Raw genomic sequence first — 20,011 nt, forward strand, 5'->3', positions numbered from 1 at the left:
ACCCTTGGATAACCCTTCTCTCTCTCCCTCTCTTTCTCTCTCTCCCTCCCCCACTTTCCTTTCCCAGCCCGTCCTAAGTCAGGCTGGTCTCCCCCAGGGTCCCTCTGACCAGAAGGTTGTCGTGGTGACTGTGGACGACTGTGACACATCCGTGGCGCTGAAATTCGGTCAAGAAATCGGGAACTACTCCTGCGCTGCCCAGGGCAGCCAGTCGGGATCCAAAAAGTAAGAAGGGAGGCGGCTGGAGGGGAAGAAACGAGACAGTGAACACTGACATTTTATTCGGCGAAGTGCTCTGCAGACTCTAACGCAGGAAAGGAAACTCAAACGGCTTCGCAATTAGTTTATAGTATGGATGCAGTAAAACAGGAAGGGTCAGTAAGCATTGCCAGACATGAATAATGGATGGCAGAATGATGCAGAAGAGGCAGAATGCACAAGCGCGAAGAGAATGAGAAAACATCAGCAGCACAATAAGAGAAAAAGAAAGCATTGTGAACAGGGTATAACAATGGCATCTCGACAGTCACAACAATTACCACTGACGTCGACCCCCCCACGCACCCCCCCCTCCCCATCCCCACACCCACCCCCCACCAATCAAGTCAAGGCAAACCTTTTCAAATCGGCAGCCTTTTCAAATTCTTTCATTCCACACGAGCCATAAAAGTCAGAAAAAACTGGAGGATGCTCCCCTGTGTGGGTGTAAGTGTAAGTTCATCAATATTTCACAGACAGTTCTGGGTTTTTCTGCTCTCCCATGCTCTGTCAGAATGTACAGGCCCATTGTTTCTGGGTGACCCAAACACAGTGATCTGAATACCCTAAGATGAAGTTAAGTTGAGTTTTTGACGCTTTTTTGTTTTGCGTTTTTTTTTTTTTGTGCCCCTCTCATTTCTCTGTTGTCGGGTCTCATTAAAAAAACATAAGGCGTTGTAAATGTTTTAGGATATTGGCACAGCTGACACGGCTGACAAAAGCAGGAAATTGCCAGGCTTCACCGCTCCTGCCTACAGTGTTGAGAGTTGAAATTGCTGCCAATAATGGTTTGCTTTCAAGCAGAGCAACAAAACACACATTTTAGATTGCAAGATGTTGGTCCTACATTTAGAAATAACAGATGAATTCGATCTCCTTTCCCCAAAATGTCTGTGTTACTTGAAGAGACTGGGGGTGTCATTACTTACTACAGACAGGAATGCTTATGGTGCAGCTTATCCCTCAACCACCTTCGATTTCATTTGAAGTTAATGTCACCGATGTTGGCATGCATTTTAAAGGGATGCACCACTGGTGACCTGCTATGGCCAGACTTTTGCAAAGCTTTATCGTCACTAATACCAGAGCTGCTTGCAGTGACTCATAGCTAGGCCCAATTAGATTTACAGCATGTCTGGAAGAGTACATTTTAAGACTGTTCAAAAAGTGGGACATCACTTTAAAACCGTAAGAGTAAGAGTATATAAGAGTATTTTCATTCATGTTTTTGCATCGTGTAATGCACTGGGCTTGGTTAGAGTTACATTGCTGTATCAGTGATTAAACTGGACCTTCCGCCCCTGCACCACCAGGTCTCTGGACCTGACAGGACCCCTGCTCCTAGGGGGAGTACCCAAGCTCCCCGAGGACTTCCCCGTCCAGAACCGCCAGTTCGTGGGCTGCATGAAGGACCTGCAGATCGACAACCGGCACATAGACATGGCTAGCCACATTGCCAACAATGGCACGGTGCCAGGTGGGTGTCAGCACGTTTGGCAAAGAGAAGTGTCTACATAGCCCCAGGTTATAGCACTTAAATTTGTCTGCTCCTTGTATATGGTAAGGCATTGTTTCACTTGTTACCATTTTCAGTGCAGGAATTCTGTTTTCAGTATGGCACTGGTTTTTATAACACAGTGTGACGGATTGAAGTGTTTAGATACGGTCTGCCATATTCTTTCTGCACCGTTGCTTGTGTGGCCTTGTCAGGCAGCTTGATAGTATCCGTCCATGATTTAGAGATTTAGAGATTTACAAATGGGTCTGTATGAAGGTGTCTGCTAAGTGACTAAATGTTAAGTGTCTGAGGTTAGTTGTCTCAGCACCCAGTGGTTGTAGGGTCAAATCCTGGAAAGAACCATGACCATGTCTTTGTTTGAGTGACATATACCATACCTTACCCGAATTACTCAAGGGAAGACCCAGGCACTGCACATCAAGGGGTGCATAAAATTCACCGGAGGTGTAAAACAAGAAACTCTGCTTTGAGTCGTGGCTGAATGGTGAATCAGTGGGTGTGCCCTTTAATTTCTTTGTTTGCCACTGACTGAGCTTTGTGAGTGATAATGGCTGTGTTCAAAATATCTCCCTACACCCTCAGTAGTGCACTACTTTTGTATGAGGACAATAGGAAGCATAGATGCCTTTTTTTCAGTTTAGTACATTGGATTTTTTAAACCGTGATTAGAACATTATGGTCACAGATGTTCCATGTGTTGACTAGATATCTAGTTTCACTTTGAAAGTTCTGTCTCTGTCCCTGCTGAGGCTCGAAGTGTTCAGATTTGATGGTTTGCCGATACTCTTGAATGTTTAAAACAGACCATCCATACTGTTACTGTGTCCAACTGGAAAGTCCTACAGAAGTAAGCAAGGCAGGTGAAGGGAATGCAGTATCTGGATATCTTTCCATAATATAGATACAGATATAGATGAAGTAGAATAATTGTTTGTGTTTTATGTGAAAAATGGTCACCATGGTCATTAAATCTCCAAAGTAAACTCTGTTTTAACTGTAAAACCAAACATGAATAGGCCTCTACATATGATTTCAGATTCATGTTATACATGACTTGTACATAGCATTAAACCAGTGCTTGTTTATAGCTGTAGTTTTCCACCAATCTCTTACACATTCGTGTTTTTGCCAGGTTGCTCATCTAAAAGGAACTTCTGCAGTACCAACCCCTGTCTGAATGGCGGGACCTGTGTGAACCGTTGGGGCTCCTTCAGCTGTGACTGCCCCCTAGGGTTTGGAGGCCGGAACTGCGAGAAGGGTGAGTGGCCAGGCACAGTGCAGAATCACTGAGGGCCAGTGAGAGTTGACATAAAGGGTTGAGACCGGGGATTACTGTGAAAGAGGATTGGTCAGATTACCGCATGATGTAAGTTTGGAAATATTTCTCCCTCTATGATGTCACATATCAAAGCATGCAGAAGCACTGGTTGTTCAATTAAGACAGAAGAGAGGTTTCTCTGCCTCTCACTTGATTCAGCTATCCTCATTTCAGGTCCTTTGCTGACTTTCTTGCTGGATGTGTCTCACAGTGGGTTTATATTTGAGGGGGTCCATCTTAAATTCTCTAGGCACATAAAAATGTACATAAGATAAAACTATATTGCATAGTATAGTCTTCAACACAGCTTGTGCATTTGAATAAATCATTTTCCTTTCTACCCCTGGAAATGATGCTGCCATTATTTTTCTTTGCGTAGTGTACTCTCTCCCCTGAAAACCATTCCCTCTTGAATCAAGAGAATTTTTTGAAGGGCATTTTGAACAAGTCCTTTTGAAATCTTGCGTGTGTGTGTGTGTGTGTGCACGCGCGCGTGTGTGTGTGTTTGTGTGTGTGTGTGTGTGTGTGTGTGTGTGTGTGTGTGTGTGTGTGTGTGTGTGTGGGTGTGTGCGCGGGTGTGTGCGCGTGTGTGTGTGTGCGCGCGCGCGTGTGTGTGTGCGCGTGCGTGTGTGTGTGCGCGTGCGTGTGTGTGTGTGCGCGTGTGTGTGTGTGTGTGTGTGTGTGTGCGCATGCATGCATGTGTGTGTGTGTGTGTGTGTGTGCGCGTGTGTGCGCGTGCGTGTGTGTGGGTGTGTGTGTGTATGTGCGCGCGTGTGTGTGTGTGCGCGTGCGTGTGTGTGGGTGTGTGTGCGCGTGTGTGTGTGCGCGTGCGTGTGTGTGTGTGCGCGTGTGTGTGTGTGTGTGCGTGCGTGCGTGTGTGTGCGCGTGCGTGTGTGTGGGTGTGTGTGCGTGCATGTGTGTGTTTGTGTGTTTACTCGTATGTGTGTTTGCGAGTACGTGTGTGTGGGGTGTGTGTGTGTGTGTGTGGGTGTGTGCGCGTGTGTGTGTGTGTGTGTGCACGCGCGTGTGTGTTTGTGTGTTTACTTGTATGTGTGTTTGCGAGTGCGTGTGTGTTTCTGTGCGTGTCAGCATCTTTCTCTGCGCCTCCTCCTCAGGCTTCACAGCTGTTTGAGTTGCTGATGTATGAAATGGGGACCAGCTGGCCGGGGGGTGGACGGGGGAAGAGCGAGATCCCTACTTTGCAAACGCCTTGGCAGGCTGTAACACATCATGCCAGTAAAGCATATCAATATTGAATGCACTATCACTCTGTAACATGCCTTGGGTAAGAGTGTCTGGCAGACTGCAAGATAAACAGTTGTATTAAAAGAGAAAAAATATGTAAAAATGATTGGAAACGGGAATAACTTTAATCTGAGGGGGAAAAATGGTGCAGTTCAGTGCTGTCCACCTGAGGAAGACAGATGTAGGAAGAAACCGATGGGGAGGTTTGGAGGAGGATTGCGGGGGAGATGAGGGGGGACAGAGGGAAGGGGACAGGGGATGGGGGGGTGGTTGAGAGCTGGGATGCCGCAGACAGCCGTCCCTCGTTACTGCTCCGTCTGCAAGGGATGATGGGAGAAGCTAAGTAGACGTGACTGAGGAGGAGACAGCCCTGCTCCCCTGTCAGTGATTCAGCCAGCTAATGTGGTCTCCGGGGACTCAGGAGCTTATGTCTGGGAGAAGGGGGGAGAGGAGGGGTGTGGGGGGGAGGCACTACAACAACAAAAATAATTGACGTTTCTGGCCTCTTTCATCTGAGCGGCCGACTCCGCGGAATTTTCACCACCCTTGTTAGTTCACAATTCTATGCCTGATTGTTTCGTTTTGTAGCAGTTATTGTTTTGGGGGTTGGGAGGGGGGGGGGTCGAGATTATTAGAACTCCCTCAATGTCTGTTTCTCTTACTGCAATCTTTTTGCAGTGTAGGAGGGGGGAAATTGCACCTGCTGTCCAATCATGGCACTCCCTGGGGTTCTCCCTCTCCATCTCCATCCAATCCTGCTGCTCCGAGTTGACCCACCACTTATCATTATTTATTATTGCTGTCTCCTGGGAGTGGGGATGGGGGTAGAGGTCTTTACTGTGGGAGGATAGGGGCATGCGACATGAATTCTGGTCAACAAGAGAATGCATTTGTGTTGCTTAGCAAGATTTTGACATCCCCATCTCAGCCGGGAGAGGACAAATAGCCCCACTGGCAGACCAGAATATCACAGCCTCTCTCAGTGTGTGTACGGTGCGTGTCAAAGAACAGAGACAGGGGGGCTGCATTACTCCTAAGACAAGACTGCTGTGAAGTGAGGGGGTGCCGCGCTTCCGCAACTTGGCATGACACTGGAATTTACCAGACTTTAGCTCTGTTCAATTATTAACAGCCGTTGCGTGCCGCATGAGACACGAACTCATGGACGCCTTCCTCCTTCCTCTCACATTCTCCCGGTGTTGCAGCGATGGCCAGTCCGCAGCGTTTCCAGGGAAACGGCCTGGTGCAGTGGAACAACCCAGCGGCGGTCATCACGGTGCCCTGGCACGTCGAGCTGATGTTCCGCACGCGGCAGGCGAGCGCAGTGCTGCTCCGTATCGCAGCTGGACAGCAGCACAGCATCACTCTGCAGGTAACCTATTCTACTGCAGGTAACCTATTATACTGCAGGTACACTATCACTCTGCAGGTAACCTATTATACTGCAGGTACACTATCACTCTGCAGGTACACTATCACTCTGCAGGTAACCTATTCTACTGCAGGTACACTATCACTCTGCAGGTACACTATCACTCTGCAGGTAACCTATTCTACTGCAGGTAAACTATTATACTGCAGGTACACTATCACTCTGCAGGTACACTATCACTGCAGGTACACTATCACTCTGCAGGTACACTATCACTCTGCAGGTAACCTATTATACTGCAGGTACACTATCACTCTGCAGGTACACTATCACTCTGCAGGTAACCTATTATACTGCAGGTACACTATCACTCTGCAGGTACACTATCACTCTGCAGGTAACCTATTATACTGCAGGTACACTATCACTCTGCAGGTACACTATCACTCTGCAGGTAACATATTATACTGCAGGTACACTATCACTCTGCAGGTAACCTATTATACTGCAGGTACACTATCACTCTGCAGGTACACTATCACTCTGCAGGTAACCTATTATACTGCAGGTACACTATCACTCTGCAGGTACACTATCACTCTGCAGGTAACCTATTATACTGCTGGTACACTATCACTCTGCAGGTACACTATCACTCTGCAGGTAACCTATTCTACTGCAGGTACTCTATTATACTGCAGGTACACTATCACTCTGCAGGTACACTATCACTCTGCAGGTAACCTATTCTACTGCAGGTACACTATCACTCTGCAGGTACACTATCACTCTGCAGGTACACTATCACTCTGCAGGTAACCTATTATACTGCAGGTACCCTATCACTCTGCAGGTACACTATCACTCTGCAGGTAACCTATTACACTGCAGGTACACTATCACTCTGCAGGTACACTATCACTCTGCAGGTACACTATCACTCTGCAGGTAACCTATTATACTGCAGGTACACTATCACTCTGCGGGTACACTATCACTCTGCAGGTAAACTATTATACTGCAGGTACACTATCACTCTGCAGGTACACTATCACTCTGCAGGTACACTATTATACTGCAGGTAAACAGTCACTCTGCAGGTAAACTATTATACTGCAGGTAAACAGTCACTCTGCAGGTAAACCACAACACCATGGGTATCACTCATTTACATTTTGATTCTAAATTCAGAATGCACTGTATTAGAAATGAAATGCTGTAATTAATGCAATGCATTTGTTTCCACAATTCATTAACAAATGGCATTTAATGCCACATGTGTATATTAACTATGTATTATAAGGCAATGAAGTATACATGTTTGCTTTTCCCCCACAGCTCTTTGCCTTAAGGTAACCTATTATACTGCTGGTACACTATCACTCTGCAGGTACACTATCACTCTGCAGGTAACCTATTCTACTGCAGGTACTCTATTATACTGCAGGTACACTATCACTCTGCAGGTACACTATCACTCTGCAGGTAACCTATTCTACTGCAGGTACTCTGTTATACTGCAGGTACACTATCACTCTGCAGGTACACTATCACTCTGCAGGTAACCTATTATACTGCAGGTACCCTATCACTCTGCAGGTACACTATCACTCTGCAGGTAACCTATTACACTGCAGGTACACTATCACTCTGCAGGTACACTATCACTCTGCAGGTACACTATCACTCTGCAGGTAACCTATTATACTGCAGGTACACTATCACTCTGCGGGTACACTATCACTCTGCAGGTAAACTATTATACTGCAGGTACACTATCACTCTGCAGGTACACTATCACTCTGCAGGTACACTATTATACTGCAGGTAAACAGTCACTCTGCAGGTAAACTATTATACTGCAGGTAAACAGTCACTCTGCAGGTAAACCACAACACCATGGGTATCACTCATTTACATTTTGATTCTAAATTCAGAATGCACTGTATTAGAAATGAAATGCTGTAATTAATGCAATGCATTTGTTTCCACAATTCATTAACAAATGGCATTTAATGCCACATGTGTATATTAACTATGTATTATAAGGCAATGAAGTATACATGTTTGCTTTTCCCCCACAGCTCTTTGCCTTATAATCTCAAAATACTGTGCAGGAAAAAAAATCCTCTGATTGTTTAAACGCATATTTGAACCTACTCCATATTCAAAGGTATTCATTTCATGACATGACAAAAGGCTATTTCACATTATCCCGATTGAGAAACGGCCAGCTTTTTTTAGAATGAGAGCGCCATCTGTTGGTTGTCGTGAGAATAGCATTCTGGTTTGTATTTGTACTGTCTGGGTTACACAGGCTAAAAATGAATATGGCAGGGCTTCTTAAACCTGGTGCTGGATGGCTGCAGTGTATGTAGGCTGTCCTTCCAGCCCGGCATATGACTGCCCAATTCAACCGCTGACTGAGCCGAATTAGCCACCCCCACCTTGTTAGAAGTGAGGTGGTAAAACTGCTGGATCATTGCTCTCTCTGCACTGCAGCTGGGCAGCTCTGTCTGAGAGGGGGTGGGAGGGTAAGCACTGCGCTCCAATGTATACGCCTGTGATCAAGACAAGGACACTCCCCTTTTTTCGTGCACACAGCTTCGGAACGGCAGTGTGGTGATGTCGCTGCAGAGGGGGGAGGACTCCACCGTGTCCCGGCTGGAGGCGGTGAGGGCCAACGACGGGGACTGGCACCACCTGCAGCTGGAGCTCCGCGGGGGGTGGGCGGGCGTGGCCGGCCGTCACCAGGCCATCCTCTCCCTCGACTACGGGCTGCACATGGTGAGGAGATGTCTGCAGCAAAGGGGATCGGCGGGAGACGGCTGTATAAGTCTCGCGCATCGATCCTTGGAAAAGCTTGTGGTCTTATAGGATTTCCAGATGATCCTGCATCTTCTCAGTCCATCTAGCCAAGTGCTTTTCCTGGAGATCAATGTTAATGGCCAACAGCCGTACTACTTTTATGAAACTATCAATACCAGTAATGTTCATAAAATTCTGTGTGTGTGATTTTTTTATGTCCTGTGGTAGATGATTTCTAGGGTGCAGTGAGTGTTCCTGGGTCAGGGTGCAGTGAGTGGTGCTGAGTCAGGGTACAGTGAGCAGTACTGGGTCAGGGTGCAGTGAGGGGTACTGGGTCAGGGTGCAGTGAGTGGTGCTGGGTCAGGGTGCAGTGAGTGGTGCTGGGTCAGGGTGCAGTGAGGGGTGCTGGGTCAGGGTGCAGTGAGGGGTGCTGGGTGAGGGTGCAGTGGGGGGTGCTGGGTGAGGGTGCAGTGAGGGGTGCTGGGTCAGGGTGCAGTGGGGGGTGCTGGGTGAGGGTGCAGTGGGGGGTGCTGGGTCAGGGTGCAGTGGGGGGTGCTGGGTCAGGGTGCAGTGAGGGGTGCTGGGTCAGGGTGCAGTGAGTGGTACTGGGTCAGGGTACAGTGAGCGGTACTGGGTCAGGGTGCAGTGAGGGGTACTGGGTCAGGGTGCAGTGAGGGGTGCTGAGTGGGGGGTGCTGGGTGAGGGTGCAGTGAGTGGTACTGGGTCAGGGTGCAGTGAGGGGTACTGGGTCAGGGTGCAGTGAGTGGTGCTGAGTCAGGGTGCAGTGGGGGGTGCTGGGTGAGGGTGCAGTGAGGGGTGCTGGGTCAGGGTGCAGTGAGGGGTGCTGGGTGAGGGTGCAGTGAGTGGTGCTGGGTCAGGGTGCAGTGGGGGGTGCTGGGTGAGGGTGCAGTGAGGGGTGCTGGGTCAGGGTGCAGTGAGGGGTGCTGGGTGAGGGTGCAGTGGGGGGTGCTGGGTGAGGGTGCAGTGGGGGGTGCTGGGTCAGGGTGCAGTGGGGGGTGCTGGGTCAGGGTGCAGTGAGGGGTGCTGGGTCAGGGTGCAGTGAGGGGTGCTGGGTGAGGGTGCAGTGGGGGGTGCTGGGTGAGGGTCCAGTGAGGGGTGCTGAGTGGGGGGTGCTGGGTTAGGGTACAGTGAGTGGTACTGGGTGAGGGTGCAGTGAGTGGTGCTGGGTCAGGGTGCAGTGGGGGGTGCTGGGTGAGGGTGCAGTGAGTGATCTGCTTGGCTCTCCTCCTGCACAGGCTAGTGTGGAGGTGGACAGTAAGCTGAAGGGCCTGAAGCTGAGGATGCTGAGCGTTGGGGGCGTTTCTGGGCGTGACGGGAAAGTGCTGCAAGGATTTCGCGGCTGTGTGCAGGTCAGTGGCACCCTGTGTCTCTCCCCCTCCTTCAAACAGGCACACACACACACACACAAGTGTCTGTCATTGTGTGAGCGGTCGATCTGTCAGTGTGCAACTGTGTTGTCTCCCTCTCAGTGTCTGTGCGAGTGTGTGGTCTCCCTCTTAGCGTCTGTGTGTCTGTGTGTACCCCCTGCAGGGCGTGCACCTGGGGGAGACCTCGGCCACTGCCGCGTCCCTCAGCCTGATTCAGGCCAGGAAGGTGAACGTGGAGCGGGGCTGCAGTCTCTCTGACCCCTGTGACTACAGCCCCTGTCCCGCCAACAGCTACTGCAGCAACGACTGGGACAGCTACTCCTGCACCTGCCACCCAGGTGAGCCAGGGCCTTCACCTGGAACATCAGTGCCATCTTTACTTTTAAAATGCATTATTATATTATACAAATATTATATACAAATACTCAGATTAATGACAGAAGAATGACACAAATGGTTAATTTCTTAAGTTACAGACATCTGAAGATTTATCTCTTCACTTGTAAACCTGTTCTGGGTGTCTATCTGACAGGTTACTACGGTGATGGCTGCACGGACGTGTGTTCCCTGAACCCTTGTGAGCACCAGTCAGCTTGCACAAGGACGCCAAGCTCCTCCCACGGCTACACCTGCGACTGTCCTGACAACTACTTTGGCCAGTACTGTGAGAAAAGGTGAAGCCGTCCTCAGCCAATCAGAGCACAGATCAGTGCATCATAGACTCTCATCACGAGACATCGCTGCTGCACATACACATCAGATTTCTTATAACCAAAAAAACTCAGAGCTATAAATACCAGGTGTCCAATGTGTGTGCATTTACTTAGTAATACTTCACAGACAGAAATTGGTTACGTCTAATAACATACAACAAAGCAAAAATGCACTGACCACAGTATAGGACCGAAGCTACTCTGCTCTGTTAACTGAAAATGCAAACCCCCCCTCAGGTCACAAATGCACTTTACTGGCCTACAAAGCAATCCCCCATGCCACCACTCATTAGTCAGTGGTGGATTTAGTGGTGCAGCTCCAGTCCCAGTGATGGTTTGTTGTTCCGCAGGAGTGACCAGCCGTGCCCCAGGGGGTGGTGGGGGCACAAGACGTGCGGCCCGTGCTCGTGCCAGACGGAGAAGGGCTTTGATGCTGACTGCAACAAGACCAGCGGGGAGTGTCGCTGCAAGGCGAGTCACCCGCACCCCGCGCCGCACAGTGCCTGGAATTTTATATACAACACATCCATAATTTATGTCTGAATGAGTGGGGGGGATTCCTTTAATATTGGATTTCATCCTGCATGAGCGATCCTGCCGTTTAATGATGTGTAGTGATTTTTCACTGCACTGCTGTGATATGGCAGATATTGGTATTCATAATTCAGAGTGAAATTTAAGTATTTATTGCAAGTCTAGCATGGTTTATGAAGCCCCTTAGAACCAAGCTCCTTCAGAAAAGTTGTACCATTTTTTATAGTTTGAATGAAAATGATGTTTGTGAAAAATCCTGAATCCAGAATCAGGGGGAATTCAAAATAACACAGATACACTTGCTTTTTAAAAGTAAATGCATCTTGTTGGTTTACATTACTTTACATTGCTTTGAAAACAAATTATTTCATGAGGTTTGTGAGTCTTTTACATAGACCAAAAGCAGCATCACAAGACATGTCCCCGTGTTATGGATTTTAATGTGAATTTTTCATGTAATATTATTTATATGAAGATATACCCTTATAAAGACTGTGAAGCTTTATTCAAATGACATCTTAACCAAACTGAAAAATAAAAGTGGTATTCCCCTTCTTGCTCTTTCTCACTTTTATACTCTCCCTCTCTCTCCTTTCCTATTCTTTCTCTTAATGTCTCTCTCCTTTCTCTCTCCCAACCTCTGCCTTTCTCACTCCCTTTCTCCACATCTCTCTCTGTACCCCCCCCCTCCCTGGCCGTTCCCCCTCCCCTCACAGGATAATCATTACCGGCCTGTGGGCAGTGACTCCTGCCTGCTGTGTGACTGTTACCCGGTGGGCTCCTTCTCGCGGGCGTGCGACCGGGAGACTGGTCAGTGCCAGTGCAAGCCGGGCGTCATCGGCCGCCAGTGTGACCGCTGCGACAACCCCTTCGCCGAGGTGTCGCCCAGCGGCTGTGAAGGTACCGTCCCTTTCCTTCATTCACTTCGGCAGTCAGCAGTGTTTGCCTTGCATGGTGCCGCAGGTTCAGATAACCCCCTGTCCATGTCCAGTGCAAGGTGGCTAACTGTAACTGTGGCTACCCGTGGTCAGGCACGTCTCACCTACAGCTGGCTGTTATTGAAAATGGCATTTTTAGCCTGGCCATGTTGCACCTGTGGAAATGAGTGCTAGTGGAAATGAACCATATGTGCGAATCTGTGTGAATGATGGCGCCTTTTGGGTAGCTGTGCCAAAAAAAGGACATGCCAAATGCACAAATAAACACATTAATATTGACAGGATTAGCAACAGTGCCCCTGCAATGGTAAAGTGCATCTCAAAGTAGGTTACAGTTTGGTAGGATGTAGTGGTGTTTCTACACTGGAGTCACTCCCCGGTTCGGCTCCTTGCCTCTTATCCAGGTTGCACTTTCAGAAGTCTGAACATCTGAGCTTCGAGCGGTAATTTGATCCTGATTTTGAAACTCACACCGCGGCGAACCACTTTACTCGTTTTCAGGATCGACCCGGAGTTCAGAAGCGTGAGCAATGTAAATGTGTTCTCCATGTGCACGTAACTCAATTTGCTGTTTCTCAGCTCTGCAAGGAGGGAAAAAAAGAGTGCCTGTGCTTGTTTTGTGTGCTAGCCTTTATTCTGTTCACGCTGTGCTCTTTTTCCCGGTGTCTGGAACTCATGCCCTCGTCTGACAGCTACTTTTCCAGGGCTGTTTTTTTCCCCCCCCGCTAATTGCTCACCCTCTTTTCACAGTAATCTACGACAGCTGTCCGCAGGCTAAGGAGGCTGGGATATGGTGGCCCAGGACTAAGTTTGGCCTCCCAGCTGCAGTGCCCTGCCCCAAGGGCTCCATTGGTATGAGCTCCCTTTTTGTGCTTCCCTTGGTCAGGTTGTTGTTACATTTCTTGGGGCGATAGCATGTTTTTATGGTGGGTCGAACTGGGCTTAGTTTGATTACCAGGTATAGCCTCGCTGCTGTAGTAAGGTATTCCTTTCAGAATAGTTTCAGTTGTAACAATAACAATAATAATCAGAATGACCTTGTGATCAAAGCATTCACTTACTGAATGATAACATGAGCTATTCTCTCTTTGCCACTCAGCATCCTGGAGAGGATTGATCTAACGATGGTGTATTTGGGAGAGTTTGTTACCCTGGACACAGTCATATGGTCATGTAAATAGATCACGACAGTAAAAGAATCAGCCCTCTAATATGCTTGGCCGCTTTAGCTCTCAGAATTTGGACTAGTCAGACATTTTCTCAGGTCTTTAATCTGACCACTTGTGTCTCCAGTCAGGGTTTCTGAGGTTCTGCATGGGGCCGTTGTGAGACTTTGATGTGCAGTACTGTTTTCCATTTGTTGGTTTGTCAGTGTTTGCTAGCCAGTGTTATTCAGTCAGTGACCGTTAGCAGCTGTTTGCCGGTCGATGATGACATTTCTTCGGTCACCCCTCTCAGGTACTGCTATTCGCCACTGTGATGAACACAAGGGCTGGCTCCCCCCGAATCTCTTCAACTGCACCTCGGTCACCTTCGCCAAGCTCAAGACCATTGTATGTGCTCACGAGCGCGTGGCGTATTTTCTCTTTTCTTTGGCTGATGCTCTTGCGCAAGAAAATAAAGGGCTGGACTGAATCAACGTTTGACTTTAACTCAAGATTTGAATCAAATACAAGTGTTACTTTTATTCTTCACAGACACCAGTTGTGGAGCTCATTGCTCACCAAAATTAAATAGGAAAATTTTATGGTACTTTTTGATTGGAAAAAAGAATCAGTTGCACTTGTTTGTTAAAACAGCTGTGTTGATTGCATCCAGCCCTAAAGTGTGTGTCTGTGTCTGTGTCCATCTGTGTCTGTGTGTGAGTGAGTGCATCTGTGTGTGTGTGTGTGAGAGAGAGAGAGAGAGAGAGAGAGAGAGAGAGAGAGAGAGAGAGAGAGAAAGTGTGTGTGTGTGTATGTGAGAAAAGTCAGAGACAGACATCAGGAGAAGCCCTTTATTGAATGCACCAAGTATGCACCAACCAGCCATTCTAAATGCCATGTCACTGCTTGTTACAGTACTGCAAGTCTAAGTGTTACTCTCTTATATTGTATATCAGTTTCTTCAGAGACCATTAGTGGACTTATGGACCTGTATATTTTGTTTCTATGGTTAGATAAAGTGCTGATGTTGTCTACACCTGTTGGAAACAACCCAAAGTGCATTTACATTCTCTCTCTCTCTCTCTCTCTCTCTCACAACCACCCCCCACCCAGTCTGAGGAGCTCGCCCGCAACGTGTCCCGCCTGGACCCGGTGCGGGTGCGACAGACAGCGGCCATGCTGAGCAATGCGAGCCAGCACACACCCGCCCTGTACGGCAGCGACGTGAAGGTGGCCTACCGCCTGACACAGAGCCTCCTGCAGCACGAGACCGGCCAGCACGGCTTCGGCCTGGCCGCCACGCAGGACGTCCACTTCACCGAGGTGAGGAGGGGGAGGGGCGCGGAGGCCATCGTCCTCTCACTGAGCACACACACATTATCTACACTGATCATGCTCACAGACACACACCAAAACTCACTGACACACACACACACACACACTAAACACATGTGCACACACTAAATACAAACATGTACACACAGTCCAATACACACACAGTAAGCACAGATACACACACACACACACACACACACTGGCACACACATTTCACTGTATCCTTGAACTCTGGTGGCGGACAAACTTGTATGTCATTAATTCCAGAGCACGGTGCGTGACATTGATTTGACACACAGTGGCACTCGCGCCAAGTGGCATAACATAGCGCTTCTCAATCCCAGCCCCCTGTGGCTGACCTGAAGCCTCCCAGCTGCGGAGGATAGCACTGCGGCGTTCGCTCTGGAAAAATAAAAATCCGATTGTTGTTCTGCGACCAGCATAATCGCGTCCAACAAAAACAATGGAAAAAAAGTTTTATTATGATTTTTTTTCCGCCGTAAAAAATCGGTCGCTGGGTTGCCAATCCGCTCCGGGGCCTCATCCGGCCGATCCCCTCTGTCTGTTCCAGAACCTGCTGAGAGTGGGCAGCGACATCCTGGCGCCGGCCACGCGGGCTCACTGGGAGCTCATCCAGCAGACGGAGGGGGGCAGCGCCCTCCTGCTGCAGCGCTACGAGGAGTACGCCAACACGCTGGCGCAGAACATGAGGAAGACCTACCTCAGCCCCTTCACCATCGTCACGCCCCACATCGGTGAGGAACCGGCAGGGAGGCTTGTGTCTTGACGCAGACTCAACAGCAAAGATTGGCCAGAAACCTACCAGCAGATGCTGATTGTTTCTCATTGCAATGTCATAATGATTTATTTCCTGCTGATCAATGCTCTTACAGAAGGTGCTGCAGGAGCACACCTTTTCAAAAATATCTTGAAAGTGCTTAAAAGCTCTGTGGTTGTATCGGAGTAGATAAGTCACGTGAAGATCTTTACCACGGTACGGGTGTGAAAAGCTATTGGGAGCTTGCGTTAGTGATTTATGCGTTTGTCTGATTGGAGCTGGAAAATTGATGTGAATTTTTCTGGGAAATTCAGTATCTGAATATAAACCCTGGGAATTTTTTAAGTGAGTAAACCAAAATACACCACGTCAATGGCTATTACAAGTTTGATTTATGAAGGCATGGCAGGTCCACTCAAACACTTTCCCTGGGTGTTGTTTTTTCCCACAGAAGCGCCATTTCTTGGTGACTTTTACGGATGAGACATGACCCATAACTCTGATTGGCTGTTGTTGCCCAATGGCAGCTGCCCGCTGCTGCACGGTGCTGTGGTTGTTTGTTTTCGGAGGCTCCTTTCTCATGACCTTTTCTCTGTCCCTGCAGTCATATCGGTGGATCGCCTGGACAAGATGAACTTCGCCGGGGCCAAGCTCCCGCGATACAAGGCCCTGAGAGGGGCCCGGCCTGCCGACCTGGAGACAGCCGTCACCCTGCCCGACTCGGTGTTCGAATCGGCCCGGGAGGTCAGGGGCGGCCACAGGCCCCCCTCGCCGCTCCCCACCGAGGCCCCTGGGAACCACACGGCCAACAGGAGACGGCGGCACCCCGAGGAGAGCAGCCGGGAGGCCATTGCCAGCGTCATCATCTTCCACAGCCTGGCGCCCCTGCTACCCGAGCGCTACGACCCAGACAAGAGGAGCCTGAGGTGGGGGGCAGGGGGATGGGGGGCCGGGGGAGGTTGAGGGGTGGGGGGGTGAAGGGGATGGGGGGGCAGGCGTTCGGGGCGCCAGGCACAGACGGGTGGGAGAGGACAGGGCAAGCTTGGCGCCATTCCCAGGCAAACAGCTGCTGTAACGTCGGGGGCTGGAGAGAGGATGGAGAGAATGGGAAAAGAATCCAGCGAAGGAGAAATGAGAGCCAGCGTACCTGCGCAGCAACACGTATCTACTGTAAAACCAGCCTATATCCAACATCAGACCCAACCTTAAACCGGCACACAACCAAACCCAGTGTAAAACTAACACAGACCCAGTATAAAACCAGTACAAACCCAGTAAGAGACCAATATGGACCCAATATCTCATATTCCAATAGACTAATACATATTCCAAGTCCAGGCAATTGCCTATTGTGTCATACAAGTGTCATGTTTCTATATGGGGACAGAAGTTATTAAATATTATGTCTCAGGAGATATGTGCAATGTTTGAGCACTGCCAAAATAAATTGTGTAACAATATTTCTGTGTGAATCATTAGTTGTGATCCTTTAGTGGTCTTAGTGTAGGGTGGGGATCGGATCAGGGCAGAGCAGGGAGGCATGCATTGAGAGTGAGTAAAGGCAGGATGGAGCTGTGCAGTGCCGTGCCTTTTATAACATTTTTACTCGCAGTACTCACAGAACCCATTCCCATCAGGTACCCCAGCTCAAGGGTGCACATTGGCTGTGTCCTACCTGGGGGTTTGAACCCGTGGCCTTATAGTGGCAAAGCCCGCCCCCGTTAACCTGAGGCCTCTCCCCATGCGCGCAGGGTGCCCAAGCGTCCGGTCATCAACACGCCGGTGGTCAGCATCACAGTCCACGACAACGAGGAGCTGCTCCAGCACACCCTGGAGAAGCCCATCACCGTGCAGTTCCGCCTGGTCCAGTCAGAGGAGCGCTCCAAACCCATCTGCGTCTTCTGGAACCACTCCATCCTGTGAGAGCCTCTGCTCCCCTTATGCCAAAAATCAATCAAATTTTATTTGTTATAGCTCATTTTTACAATGGGATTTGTACATTGGAAATGGTAATTATAACTTGGAATATCCAAATAGGAGATTAAAAACGGTTTAGCCGAAGTTCACCGGTGGGCAGAGCAGTAATATCCTGTATGAGTGTGCAGTTACAGTGATAGTTCCTTCCCCTATCGCCAACGTCTTTTAAAAACACAGGAACAAATGATCTCAATTTGTCCAGGAATACTTTTATTTACTCCCCTCAGTGGCTCTCCATAGGAAGTCTGTCACTGTGAGGCCGTTTAGCACACAGTGATACTCTGCTCCTTCCCCTATCACTTTAAGCTTTAAAGTCCTTCACCGATTGTCCTGAGTGTCTTTGTTCATCTCAGATAATTCAGAAATAAAGTTGTATGGGGATGAGCAAGTAAAGTGGAAGAGAAGCGGAGATGGTGTTTGTTATCGTGGGTATTTTATTTTTCCTGCTGTTTTGCAGTGTTGGTGGTACTGGGGGCTGGTCATCGAAGGGGTGCGAGGTGGTTTTCCGGAACTACACCCACATCAGCTGCCAGTGCTATCACATGACCAGCTTCGCCGTGCTCATGGACATCTCTCGGAGAGAGGTGAGACAAGCGCTGCACGACTCGTCGATCTGTGGCATTAGCTTTGGAAGTGAACGTGTGGCGCTAGCTGAATTAATCTCGCTCCTCTCCATCTCTCCCCGTACGCTAATCTATTCCTGGTCCCTCTCTCACTGCATCTGTTTGCATACCTCCATCCTGGCTGTCTCTCCCTGCCACAATACCCCGGCCCCATTTCTTTCTTTCTCACTCCATCTCCCTCCCTGGCTACAATTGTATTCTCTACATTTATCTTTCTTCTTTTTTCTGGACTGTGCCTTTACCCATGACTCATAACTCCATTGTCTACTTCTCCCTGCCTTTTTAACTTATCTCCATTTTTGTCCCCACTTTCTTTTGTCTTCCCTCTTCTCCACCCACCCTCTGCCCCCCTCCCCATCTTTTTCCATGTGTCCTTTTGACCAATTTTTTTTTCTCCGTGGGGCAGAACGGCGAGATCCTCCCTGTGAGGCTGGTGACATGGAGTACGGTGGGCGTGACCCTGGGCTTCCTCTTCCTCACCACGCTCTTCCTCGTCTGCCTCCGCGCCATGCACTGCAACAAGACCACCATCATCAACAACGGAGCCACCGCCCTCTTCCTCTCCGAGCTCATCTTCATTCTGGGAATCAACCAGGCTGACAACGCGGTAGCTATCCTTCTACAAGCCTCACAAAATGACCAGACCTCCCAACAGTGAAATTTCCTTTTAGCTGGATAAGCAAATGCCATGTGAAAAATGAAACATACATTATTCATGATAATAATATCTGTTTTATTGATGGCGTGCTTAACATCCTTATCCAGGGGCATTTGTTATGCTCAGGCTCACAGAATTTACAGACATTCTTAAAGCTGCGAAGTAAGGCTTTTTCTGACTTATCTTCACTGTGCTGGATGTGGTCCTACAGTCATTGAGTGGACTGTGTCCTGACCCTTTAGCTGGGATAGTCCCTGACCCCTCTCTCCCTCTCTCTCTCGGGGAGCAGTTTCTGTGCACGGTGATTGCCATCCTCCTGCACTTCTTCTACCTGTGCACCTTCGCCTGGCTCTTCCTGGAGGGCCTGCACGTGTACCGCATGCTGAGCGAGGTGCGCGACGTCAACTACGGCCCCATGCGCTTCTACTACACCATCGGCTGGGGCGTCCCCGCCTTCATCACAGGTCTGTGATCAGTGGGAGTCCGAGGGGGGAAAAGCTGTTGAAGAAATGCGTGCGCATTTGAAAACGAACCCCAGGGAAACAGTTTCTGTGGGGTTTTACTTTATCATAGATATGTTTATTTGATTTTATTCATACATAAAACCTCAACGTGCCTTTTAATGGACCGCTTCCATCCTGTTGTTTGAGAGTTTGAATATCTAAGGAGAAATTTGCCATTAGGGAATGGTACTACTGTGGAGGAACCTTGTAGAAAGCAGTAACATTCAGTGAATTCCTCTTAGGTATATTCAGAGAAACTGCATATCCTGAATGGAATCACTGCATAGTGATACTGATAGGTGGATAAAAGGAAAATAAACAATAAAATAAATAACAAAAGCACCTAACAAATTACCATTGTAATATCATACTTTCAATATTTCGAATATGTACATTTCCAACATTTAAGACAGCGCTCCCCTTTAAAAGTTTCCGTTAAAGAGAGAAATGCGAAGGTTTCAAGACAAGAGCCAGAAGATTCTCCAGCTCATGACTGCAATGTGAAAGCCACTAGCTGTGTGTGTTAGCTTCTGACAGACAGCTGCATTATGACTCCCGCCACTGTGCTGGTGTAATCCTGTCTGTTACGCGTCTTGTCCCGCAGGGCTGGCGGTGGGGCTGGACCCAGAGGGCTATGGGAACCCTGACTTCTGCTGGCTCTCCATGTATGACACTCTGATCTGGAGCTTCGCTGGGCCCATCGCTCTGGTGGTAGCGGTGAGTGTCCGCCCCCTCAGGCTGCCACACGCACACGCGCACATACACACATACACGCACGGACACACACACACACACACACACACACACACACACACATACACACACACACATACACACACACACACACACACACACACACACACACACATACCCCCACATATTACATTACTCTACATTAT

General features: G+C 48.9%; 1 protein-coding gene across 1 annotated transcript in view; it reads left to right on the top strand.

Annotated features, from left to right (window-relative positions):
* Positions 1-20,011, top strand: part of celsr2 (cadherin, EGF LAG seven-pass G-type receptor 2) — a 76,868-nt gene that overhangs the window by 46,589 nt on the left and 10,268 nt on the right. Inside the window, exons 6-25 of the mRNA XM_036531201.1 lie at positions 68-225; positions 1,572-1,735; positions 2,910-3,035; positions 5,546-5,712; positions 8,317-8,499; positions 9,777-9,890; positions 10,072-10,246; positions 10,441-10,582; positions 10,972-11,092; positions 11,872-12,055; positions 12,844-12,945; positions 13,552-13,646; positions 14,352-14,561; positions 15,145-15,328; positions 15,956-16,277; positions 17,103-17,270; positions 17,786-17,912; positions 18,358-18,558; positions 18,899-19,073; positions 19,717-19,829. Coding sequence (XP_036387094.1) covers positions 68-225; positions 1,572-1,735; positions 2,910-3,035; positions 5,546-5,712; positions 8,317-8,499; positions 9,777-9,890; positions 10,072-10,246; positions 10,441-10,582; positions 10,972-11,092; positions 11,872-12,055; positions 12,844-12,945; positions 13,552-13,646; positions 14,352-14,561; positions 15,145-15,328; positions 15,956-16,277; positions 17,103-17,270; positions 17,786-17,912; positions 18,358-18,558; positions 18,899-19,073; positions 19,717-19,829 — 3,231 coding nt within the window. The remainder of the gene's footprint in view (positions 1-67; positions 226-1,571; positions 1,736-2,909; positions 3,036-5,545; positions 5,713-8,316; positions 8,500-9,776; positions 9,891-10,071; positions 10,247-10,440; positions 10,583-10,971; positions 11,093-11,871; positions 12,056-12,843; positions 12,946-13,551; positions 13,647-14,351; positions 14,562-15,144; positions 15,329-15,955; positions 16,278-17,102; positions 17,271-17,785; positions 17,913-18,357; positions 18,559-18,898; positions 19,074-19,716; positions 19,830-20,011) is intronic.

The sequence above is a fragment of the Megalops cyprinoides genome, chromosome 6 (assembly GCF_013368585.1).
Source record: "Megalops cyprinoides isolate fMegCyp1 chromosome 6, fMegCyp1.pri, whole genome shotgun sequence".
Lineage (NCBI taxonomy): Eukaryota > Metazoa > Chordata > Actinopteri > Elopiformes > Megalopidae > Megalops > Megalops cyprinoides.